This window comes from Pteropus vampyrus, unplaced genomic scaffold (genome assembly GCF_000151845.1).
Source record: "Pteropus vampyrus isolate Shadow unplaced genomic scaffold, Pvam_2.0 Scaffold5, whole genome shotgun sequence".
Lineage (NCBI taxonomy): Eukaryota > Metazoa > Chordata > Mammalia > Chiroptera > Pteropodidae > Pteropus > Pteropus vampyrus.
In genome coordinates this window covers 4,791,687-4,803,627 of record NW_011888786.1, presented here as the reverse complement: position 1 = coordinate 4,803,627, position 11,941 = coordinate 4,791,687, and the positions used below count along the sequence as shown (strand labels likewise).

At 36.3% G+C, this 11,941-nt stretch overlaps 1 protein-coding gene across 1 annotated transcript in view; it reads right to left on the bottom strand.

The window, feature by feature from the left end:
* The window catches only part of SLIT2 (slit guidance ligand 2), a 344,129-nt gene that overhangs the window by 53,616 nt on the left and 278,572 nt on the right, over positions 1–11,941 (bottom strand). Inside the window, exons 23-24 of the mRNA XM_023533952.1 lie at positions 11,127–11,198; positions 8,221–8,384 (exon numbers count right to left, since the gene is read on the bottom strand). Coding sequence (XP_023389720.1) covers positions 8,221–8,384; positions 11,127–11,198 — 236 coding nt within the window. The remainder of the gene's footprint in view (positions 1–8,220; positions 8,385–11,126; positions 11,199–11,941) is intronic.

Below are 11,941 nucleotides of genomic sequence, written 5' to 3'. Positions count from 1 at the left end.
TGAGATCCCTTCCTGCAAAGTTCTTATTCAAAGGGAATTATATAATACCTCTGTTTCTATAATAAAGTAATGGTATCAGAGTTAAATGGACATGCTAAAAATAGAGTCATAATGAAATGGTATAAGAGATAGCACAGCTCTCTAGAAGCAAACCGGCACTTGTAGGATTTTCACACTTGGTCAGTCCCAGATGAAGAGAAGATGTTCAGAAATGGGAATGAGCACAATGCATAGCAATCTCAGAGAGAAAATCTGAAGTCCATCACCCCAAGTTAGTAACCTAGATTTGTAACTTAAGTGTGTGGAGTTAGGAGAATAATAGCAGCCATCTCAATGGGTTGTTTTCAGTATTAAATGAGATACTAATGGATGTTGAATATGTCATACAGTGAGAACAAGCACAGAAGCCACAGTGAATTTGGACACTCTTTCCTCGACTTCCAAAGAAGCTAAGGTGTTGGGTGGAAGTTGGGGGGATATAACTGATTCACCTAAAAGGAGAAACACCCAAATTTACTCAAATTTAACACAGACAAAGGCACATTAGAGCTTGCCATTTATTCATTCATCGCAGGTTCACTAAGTACCTTCTGTCTATGCCAGGAATCGCTGACATTTGGGGAAGCTGTAGGGACTGTTATTATCAAAACCTTGGGGGAACAGAAGTGGTTACACCAAAAGATAATTACCCAGTGGGTAACGATACCCACCCAGAGTTAATGGTTTTACACTTTTAAGGAGTGCAACTTTGATTTTTAAATATGGTATGGAAACCACCAGAAATAACTGTACGCCACTGACGAGGAGAGAGTCTCTTTTCCTCTTGCATAGCTACTTGGTAAGGAACTACAGCCTGCTTGCTGATACAACTTTGCCGATCTTCGATCTTTCCTCCTTCCCAAAGCTGACTGGTTCCAAGAAATGTTAAATGATTGCCAAAATATTGGTCCTCATAAGATGTGTGTCACGGAGGAGAAGATAAATCTAGCACTAGCACTATAGGTTTTCATTACTGCCACTAAAATGAAAAAGGCCAGTGCAGACTAACTAGACTGATTTAAGATTTGGTCTTGATTTGAGAGAGCCTTCGAGCATCAGCTATCTGCACTGGAGGTGTGTTTAGCTTAATAATTCAAAGGGGGAACTGAGAAGAAAGTTTGGTTAACAATTTGTCTTTGTCAGTTACTTTAATCTTTAATGGAAGAACCGCCGGACCTCAAATCCGTTAAAGCTTGTAGACAGACTTGCTTACTTGACTCAAATCACTAGCTATGCACCTGACACCAACATTGCCACCCATTGAGAATTGTTTCTCACTTTGATTTATGACTAAAAGCTCCAGACACAAATTTCTAACTCTACCCCAGAGTCTGCCTTCTTTCTGGCATCCCTTGGAAACACAAGTCAAATAACAAAATCTTCTAGCACTGCTCTTGTAAAAAGTCAGAGGTACACCAAAGACAACTCAGAAAAAAGTGTAGGAGATATTTGAGGTTGGGCATAATTAAGAGGGGATTTTTATTTAAAATCAAAGATTATGCAGTCCACTTAATATGACGTTATTACATTTCTTAAGCATGAATATCAGTCACATATTTTAACATTCCATCATTGTTACATTCATTTATCAAATACTTACTGAGGATCTACTACAGACTCCAGGCTAAGTTTTGAGAGTTCAAAGCCATGAAATGCTCGAGTTTCTAGAACAACTTCAGTAGTTCAGTAGTAGAGACACATTTGTATCAAGTATGGAACGTAGTCGTAAGAGGATGTGGGTAACGGAAATGAATGTTTTGAAAAAATGTGTTTTAAGTTTCTGCAAGCCGTCAAGAAGGAAGAATTCACTAAGTGAGTGAAAATATAAATCTGAAGTTCATAAGAGAAGTCATGGCTAGATATCTGAAGCCATGGAGTTGAAAGCAATGCATTTAATATGGAGAGGATACCACATATATCAATATTAAAGAGTCAGTAAGAAGTGTCAACACAGGGATGAAGAAAGAGGCAAACAGAATGTACGAGAAGGAACAGTGGGCACCACTATTTAAGATGAAAAGGGAGAAGAGAAGCCATTGAAATTGGCAAGATGGAAGATGCTGGTATCCCTATGATTTCACTAGAGGGATGGAAATGATCACCAGGTGACTGAGGGTATAAATCTGCATTATATAAATGGTTAAACAAAACCACTAAGGCTGGATGGTACACCTCTGGGATCACCTGGCTTGGCCACTTTCTATATACACACGTGACCTCAGGCCAGTAAAATGAATTTCTTGAGTCACATTTAAATAGAAAATAGCAACAATTAGTTTATGGAATTATCGAATCAGAGAAATATGGATGTAAAATATTTAAGAACAGAATATTAATCATTGGTTCTCATGACTTATTAAAATAAATGTCAGCAAAAATTTAAGTGTTTTAAGATTTAAGAAGTATAATAAAAAATTACCCTCATTTGTTTTTTAAAGATGGTGTTTTGGAAAGTAACTATATACAAATTTGAATATTTGCTCTAGCCAGTGGGCAAATCATAATTCTCAAAAGCTAAGGTTATTTCAAAGTTATAACTACGTGATAGTGATACTAAATCTGAAAATGTAGAAAAAAAAATGTTCCAAATACTACTTCGAAGCTTATCTAACTAGTGAATTTTTCATTATTTCTAATTTGAGCTAAATTATCTAATTGCCTTCATACTTTAATTAATGACTAAAGATAATGCCAACTAATAAATTTGACATAAAACAAAAGGCCTCACGCTTGTTAAGAACTGCCCCCAAAAGGAGGATGTTGATCTTGCTGAGACAAATGACAATATAACAATGTTGAAATATTGCTGAAAGCTGTGGAATTTTCCTCAGAGACTGCAGAATCCAGAAGATTTTTAACATTAAATTAGAGGAAGAGATCGACCGTGTGATGGTAAACTGGTGAACATCTTGGGATATCTAAAAGAGGCCTCTGACCCTTTCAGCTGGCCTTTCCAAGAGAAGTAACTGAGTACCTGGAGACCATATCTCTGCCTCTCCAGACACATGCCCATTGGGGCATCTCCTCCTTTTCTGTGCTCCCTTCTCAGTTACTCACTTGACTCACTATAAGAATCTTCTGATGGCCTGACAGACCTGGGGGTTTCAGTTGCAATTCCATAATTTGGTGTGAATATTATTAATATCATATATCTCTTTTTTTCAATCACTAAACCTCCATACTGATTCAGAATTATCTACTCAAACCTATCTATCAGTAGATTCTCAGCACTATTATGACAGGGTTGTGCTTTTTATGCCTTGTTTATTGTTATGTTCTTAGCACTTTGGAACTGTGCCTGGTGCTTAACAGGAAGTCACGTAATACTTGTTGAATGAAAGAAGGAATATATAGTTCATTTCCATTAGAGGGCTCTTTCCTTAGCATATTTAAGTGTTGAATAAATGTCTGTCAATTTAAACATGAGAAAGTTAGTTGTTTGAATAGCTAAATCTTCTCGAACTGAGAACGACATTAGAAATTAGCACTATTCTGCATTCCATGCTGACTTTCTCAATGAAAACCTGGATGGGGCAAAAATCTCTGCTTCACTGTGGAATGCTTAATCATTCTCATTTCATCTGATATTAAAAGACGAGGATGGGACATGTGGCTTATAAAGACCAGTCACTAATACCTGCTTCCCACTCAAGAATGTTCTAATCTGGGTGTTAATTAAATATGCTCTGATAATCTATTTTATCTAGTTCATTTATTTCTGTTGTCCACTGAAACTATGAGATTATACTATAAAAAAAATACTTTTAAAAACTGTAGAGTGAAAATCGTTTTGAAAGAATTAATTACTCGAAGTAATAGCACAGCCTTTCGTAGCAGAGAAAACCTTTAAAGTATATTTAAATATAGCTATGTAAACATGTCTTCAAATAAATAATATTCATCTTCCTGCTGTCATTTGAAATTACATATTTACAGATTTTAGGAGTATATAAATCCTAAGATTTGTGAATATGTAATTTCAAAAATAAAACACATAAAATAAAATAAAATACATTAAACTGGCATGACTATGGGAAAAGCTACATTAAAATGTAAAAAACTCAAATTATAAAATATTTAAAGAAGCTTCATTTTACTGCTTTTAAGCTCATAAGGTATGTAAGCTCTGAAACACAGTACTCAGATTTCATGGACTGAATTATTTTAATTAATAGATTAGGATAACTTGCTTTATACCAAGCCATTTATCATAAGTAAATATTTCTAGCAAAGTGTGTGAGAGAGGTTCACGACTTTCATTTCCTAAGTATGTTTTAATAGTAGGGTGACAATCATTTATATTGATAATTTGTTTTGAGAATATTTTTATTGAAAATTAGAAAGTAAACTTGAGAGGCAAGCTCTATGGTCAGAGAGTCAGAGTTCTACTTCTGGCTCCTTCACTTGGCAGCTGAGAGATTTTGAATTAATTACTTAATTTCCCTAAATTACAGTATTTCATCTCTCAAGGGGAGAAATAATAGTGCCTACTATAAGAATGATGCAGAAATTAAGAGAGATAAGTATCTGTAAAATTCTCAACACAATGCAAACTGCTCAATACAAATTAGTTGTTCTTTTTATTATGTTATCATTATTATTATTTTTATATTATTGCTATTAGTAGTAGTAATAGTAGCAGTAGTAATATTGGTAGAGATGCAGTCTGAATTGTTATAAATCTTAAACTAGCAGAGTCTTAAGATAATGAAATCTCACAATAATTTGACAAATGCTGAGTCATTATGAGTTTCAATACTTGCCATCACTCTAAAATTATACTAAGGTATAGAGAAACTGAGTCCTAAATCCTAAAGTCTGCTAAATGCAACTACATTACATTTGTTGAGTTCCGAATGTCTATACTGCTTGCCCGCTGGCTTACGCCCATGCGGCTTACTATCCGGTTTAGGGTACACCTTGAAATAGATGTAATCTGTTGCTTTGGTAACTCAGAGAATATGAAGCTAAACTGCCACTACTGAGCTGAGAGATCTAGGGCCTGCCACCATCTGTCAATTAGCAAGTGTCAGCACACCCACTTCCTGGCACAGTCCTGCCCTTCCCTCCAGCGCCCTCTGTGTCTGCGCTTCTGCCCACCTGCAGCACTGTCTTCACACCTGCCCGCTTGTCCAAACAGCTGGCGTAGACGCATCTACATCACTGGACCTTTCACCGCCGTCCGACCTCCACGTGATTCCTCTGAGCCCTGGTGGCGACTGTTCTACTTACATTTAAATTTACATAAAATTTAAAATTCAGTTCCCCAGTTGCATTTGACAAGTTTTAAGTGCTCAACAACAACACGTAGCTAGTGGCTCCCATAGTGGAGACTGCAGATACCGAGCAGTCACCGTTACTGCAGAAAGTTCTATAGGGCAGGACTGACTCCGACAAATCTTGAGTTAAAAAGACATTTACGTATATAAGTGTGCGCGTATGCATGCACGCGTTTGGATTCTGGGAACATTTAATAAATTAATGCGAACTAGGATGCCCTAAGAATGGAATATAAGTATGTAGCTTTTCTCAAATTTGCGTTATCATAAAATATTTTTTAAAAACTCCAGAGAACTCTGACCTTTCAGAAATAAAGATAATCACTAGCATTTTTCAAAATGGAGTGAGTGCATTCTTGGGCACAAAGACGTGTAATAGAATCAATTTGCGGTTTCTCAAATTCTCCATACAATCTCTCTAAAACCATCCTGCCTACTACCATGCTTAGGACTAAACTTTTTGGCCAGTTTCTCCTTCCTTTTGACAATCACATGACTTTACAAAGAATGGTGTTCCTCTCAGTCTACCACCAGACATTCACCGTGGGGCACCGCTCCAAGGAAACATCTTAGGTCATAAAAGAACACTTTAAAATACTGGTTATTTGCAAAGCCTCTTGCAATCAATGCACATTATCCCAGAGAGGCATTTCCAATAAAATTCTACTTTCAATTTTTAGTAAAAATGCTAAAATGTGGATAAATAATTATGCTGTTCACTAGCAATGGTGTCCCAATCAATATTTGAGAATTAATGAAACTGATTCAATTCAAAGAAAAATTTTAAAACACAAAGATTTTTGACGGCAGGAAATTTTAAAAATTCAAATGATATAAACATTTTTTGTAACAAAGAACGATACGTTTCTCTGAGGTACTGGAAATAGAAATTTAAGGAGAAAAACGGAAGTTCAAGGAAAAAGGACAGTGTAAAATATTAAAGGGAATCTTGTTTTTGTCTCTTTTAAAATTAGCTGTTCTATTTAGATTCCACCAAATACATTTTTAAAAATAATGGAAGAGTTTTGTTCTAAAATGTCAAACTTTACAATGCACCACAAATGACATTTTGCTACCATTTATAGTTATGGAAAAAAGCATTAGATGCCAGGTTCAAAATGTTTGGAGAGAATACGGTTTTTGAAAATTCTTTCTTTAACCAATAAATCGTAGAGAATCCCACATCATTTTTGTTGGGTTTCGAAAAGTTATAATAATAAAATTAATAGTTGACCTAGAGTGAGTGCTCCAGTGTGTAAGGTAACATGTTTTACATATATACATTCAACTAATCTTCTTTTCCAACTTTATTGAGGAATAGTTGACAAATACAACGGTATAAATTTTAAGCGATGATTTGAGATATATATATATTGTGGCATGATTGCCAAGATCAACACATCTGTCCTCTCACACAGCTAACTTCTGGGTATCATGAAAACGTTCAAGATCTACTCTTAGCAAATTTCAAGGACACGATACCGTATTAACTTAAGCCACCATGCTGTACATGCCGTCCTCAGAGCTTTTTCTTGTAACTGAAAGCTTGAACCCTTTAACCTACAGCTCCCCATTTTCCCTTTATCCCAGGCCCTGTTGTAGCAACTGTTCTGTTTACATTTAAATTTAAATAACATTTAAAATTCACTGGTAACTACCTTTCTGTTCTTTGTTTCTAGAAAATCAACTTTTTTTTTTTTGGATTCCACATATAAAGCTCATCCAACAAAACCCTTTTAGGTATTATTGTCTATCATTGTCGCTGCTTAGGTATGAGGAAACTGAGGCACAGACTGGCTAAACTATTAAACTAAAGTTACATAACTATTGAAAAGTAAAGCTGGCATTTAGCCCAGGCTAAAATGGGCTGGGCTTCAGCACTCAGGCCATGGTTCCATTTCACGACATTACCTCCTTAAATGCGTTCTTCCTACGTAAATGTCCAAATGTTGCAAGCTTACGTTTTCAGCTAGGTTTGCAAGCCTTGGAAGGCAAGACCATAGCATAAACTTGTCTATGCTCCATGCTACCTAGGATTTAGTTTTGTTCATAAAATATGTTTCATAAACATGAATGGCCCTCTTGAAAATCTACAAATTAAGAATAACAGAAACCTTCTATCTCACTTTTGGTAATTAACTTAAATTCATACATTTGATTAGTAACTGTGGATAGACAGACAAAACAAATTTAATAGCGTTCATCTCTAGGTATTGTGATTAATGATAATCATTTTAGTTCTTGCAGAAATAAAATGTTTCTTATGGTTTCTATTTTCCTATACTTTACCTTTTCTATGTTAGGCATATATTGCACTTGTAATAAGAGAAGAAAATATTCGTTTCTAAGACACTATTTTGAATTCACAAGTACAAAAAAACGAAGAAGGGGAAAAGAGGAAACAAACAAAGAAGAAAGAGCCACGCTAACACAGGAAGATGGCAGCACACGAGGCAGGTCGGAAGGTTTGGCCCGACACGCGGGAGGGCTCATGTCTCCTTACCTGGCAGCAGGAAGCCACAGGGCCCTGGCAGCCCTAGGAGCAGGGCACATGTTCAGATGAAGCAAAAGCAAAATATTTCACTTGTTAGAGGCTATAAGAAGAATTTCCAGAAATCGTGTACTCTATTCTTCATGCGTTTTCAAGAAAACTTAGTCATTTCCAGTAGACTATTTCTGCAATTTATTTGAACAGCCTACTTCATTACTTGGGCTCCTGAGTAATTCATGACTCAGGTAACTAAGTGCCCTGTCTCGTCCAAGCACAGGTGGAAACAGCGATTAGTTACTGGTGCTTTTCGTCTATACCTTTGAGGTCCAGTGGCAAATTATTATTATTTTTCTTTTGAAATTAATACAGTGAATTGTTATTGACAGAAATATGAAAAATTAAAAACCTTACCTTGACATGTAAATTTTTTGGAGGGAGTTGTGAGTAACAGTTTATCTGCCATTTCTCCGGGACCAGCACAACGAGCGATTCCCGGTTCTTTATATTCTGACTTCACCCAGTCGGATAACCACTGCATGTTACAGTCGCAGTAGAGAGGGTTGGCTCCAATTGCTCTGGAAAACACCACCAAAAAGCACATCGTGGACACACACACACATACAGACACACACACGTATGAGATTATGGTTATTTCCTAAGGGAACATAACTCCAAACAATGCTCAGTAGAAAATCTCTATGGATTTATTAGTGAAAACAATTTCAGAGAAAATAGAGACATTGGGATTATCCATTTTCCTGAATTAGTGCAACTGAGATTAAGTGAGTTGTTCCTAGTGTTCACACACTTATCGGAATTAAAAAGGTCGTCTTATATTTCCAGGGACAGGTTTATATTGGATGTAAGCACACTCTCAGTGCAGATTAATACTTCCCTTCATTCACCAACTATTTAATGGGAAGTCAATCACTACGGCAGATTCTGGGGACCCAGACATGAAAACCAGGTTATTTTTAACTGCTACACAGGAAGACTCCTCTACAAAGGAGATTAACGTATACTCATGTGTGCGAATGGATTTCACTTAGAAGTGCTCTCCTAGAAGAATTTACAAGATGGCTGTGAAAAGAGCGGGGACTGGTGGCTAAAAATCTCTAAGCATTTAGATAGTGGGAGAAGATAGGCTGAGAAGAATGTTTCAGAGTGAAAAGATCCAGTAAGTACAAAGGGCAAAGCTAAGAAAGTGCGCGAGGTAATAAAGATGCACACGGTTAGCTCGCTGAGCTGATTTAGACTGTCACTGGATGTCTGTCCCTTTACAAAGTCTTTCATTTTAGAACTTTGGTTCCTATTCACACAAGCAGTAGTAGCAATAGGAAAAGTACTCAAGATAATAGTTAACACTTATTACATCATTACAATATGCAAGAACCATTTATTTACATGAATTACCTCATTTTATGCAAAAGAGCAACCCTCTGAGGGCAATATTATTAACCCATTTTACAGATTAAGAAACTGAGGTCAAAGAAGTTAGCCAATGGGTTCGTAAAACTGCCAAATCTGAGCACAAGGAATACATAAAGTGGTATTTAAAAACTGATTAATTCTAATTTATAATTAACGTCAGATTAGTAATGTTTTTAGGTCTATAGTTAAGGCAATACCAGTCTTACTCGTCTATTAGAAAACCCCCCAAATAGGTTTATAAAACAGTAATACTTTATATTGTAGTAGTTTTAATGCCCAACTCTAACCAAGAATTGGAGTGTAGGAAATTTTATTCCCACATATATGCCAGATTCTAACCCTTCTTCTAAATTAAAAATGAGCAAAATTATGTCTTTGAGTAATTTGATCTCATTTTTACTGACATTTACTTGGTCCTTATTATGTCAGGGGGCACAGTGGAAAATGTGAATAGGGTAGGGCTTTTTATAACCTGAGGAGTAAAAGACAAATGCATAAATGGAATACATGGCCAAATGGGATACATGACAAAGAAGATTCAAATTACTTTCACTGTTAGTGGGATTGGTCAGATAAAGGGAGTTCTATTTAGTTCAAGCAACATCTTTCCCATGCAGCCTTTTGTGACTCATCGCCCTAACAAACACTAGCGGATGGATGGCCACATCCTTCTTTATGCTGCAGTCTCTGCCAGATAGTACCAGTCTTGCAGCCCTGAACTTCTGGTTTAATTAACAGTGTATCTCAGGCAAATGACATCCCTGGAGTTTTTAGAGGACTGGCCCTGACATTGACTTTGAGGTAGGTGCTGGGGCTCAAATATGAAAAGATGGAGGTCTCGCCTCCTGGAACCTAACAGTTTAGTAGAAGGAATATTAACTGTAAGCACCAGTCAGATGTGCGAAATCCTGCATTGATCACACAGCCCCCATAAGGCAAATTCAGATACAGCACGATTGACTATTAGCTGCTATTCTCTGCCCATCCCCCTTTCCCAATTTTCTAAATGTCTTATCTTCTTGGGGTTTGGTGTGTTTTAAAGGGGAGGGCAAAGCCAAGAGCGAATATGGAAGGCAAGCTCCTTGGGAAAACTGAGAGCCAACTGACATTGAATTTAAGCCAAAGCAGATAACTGCCACCAGGTGACACCAAAGTCAGCCTGATGTAAGAAGGCTCTGGGTTCTAGGATTGTTCCCTGAACTTCCTTCTAGCTCTGCCATGGTCTTAATAATAGAACTACGAATCATGTAATAATGGAATTTGACCCAACTGAGATTTTTGGACCCAATTTATCACATATTTTTAAATTGTTTTATTGTACTTCCAGGCAATTTGGAGATACAAACAGGCTACACGAGAGAGAGAATACGAAAGAAAAACATTTCACTCAGGATGAGAGTTTGACTGTTTCCCTCTACCACACTATAAAGTCTTGAACCCTGTCTAATCTACTTTTGCATGGTGCCATAGTCGATGCTGAGTAAATCTGCTAAATAAATGAATCCAGCTTGAGCAAATCAAGAAAGGCTTCATGGAAGAGGTGGTACTTGGGATGTGACTTAGAAAAGCTGGATTTGGGCAGAGCCAATTCTGGAATCAGAGAACATCGAGAGATAAGGTGTAGACTACTAGGAAGTCAGGGAAACCACATTTGTAAGAAGAGACTTTTAGCTAAGCAAAGAAAATTCAACTAACGGGAAGGAATGGCCAGAAGAATAAATTCAGGCTATACTGTAGAGACCACCATATCTATATTAAAAATCTTGACCTTATTTTTAAAGATAGAACCAATCACATCTTAAGAGGGCAGCAGAGGACGATATGTTTCAAACCCACTGGCCGAGGATAGTTCGACACTAAACCCACAACGTGAACTAGGTACTCACAGGTGTGACAACGCAGAAAGGTCATTGAAAGCACCTTCAGGCACAACAGAAATGTCATTTCCATGTAAAGAGCTAAGAGCAAGAAAATGCAAAATTAAATTTCCTATAATTCAGAAAGTTCAGAAAAATTCCCATGCATGTATGAAACTTCAGTTTATAATAAGCATTTTAAATCAGTGCAGCCAAGATGTTCTAGTCAATAAACAGTTTGGGTACAAGTGGGGATTTATTTCGGAAAACAAAAAGTTAGTTGCTACCTCACATCATATACATAAAATAAATTCTAGATCAAAGAGTTAAATGCAAAAATAAAACAAACGTAGTAAAAGAAAATACAGAAGAGCTCTCTCTCTTTTTTTTTTATAAATATGGGACAGAGAAAGCTTTCAAAACCACTATATAAAACTTAGAAACCATAATGAAAAGGAGTGACAAATTTTTGACTATCTAAAATATATTCATAATATAGAAAATCACATATAAGGAACAGGATAGGAAATATTTGCAACATATATAAGATACAAGGAATAATTCTTTTGTGAAAAGATCTTCAAACTTTGAGTCAAGTAATACATGCATAAAGATATTTATAAGAAAAAGACAGAGTATCCAATAGAAAATGGGAAAAGATATGATCAGGCTCATAGATTAAACAACACAAATGCTCAATAAACAAATAAAATATACTCAAATGCTCTAGTAATCGGAATTGCCAATTAATAGACATGGAAAATAATGTTCCATCCGTCACATGACAAAACCGAAAGCATTAATAATATTCAATATTTGCAGGAGTGTTTTAAAACAGGTACTGT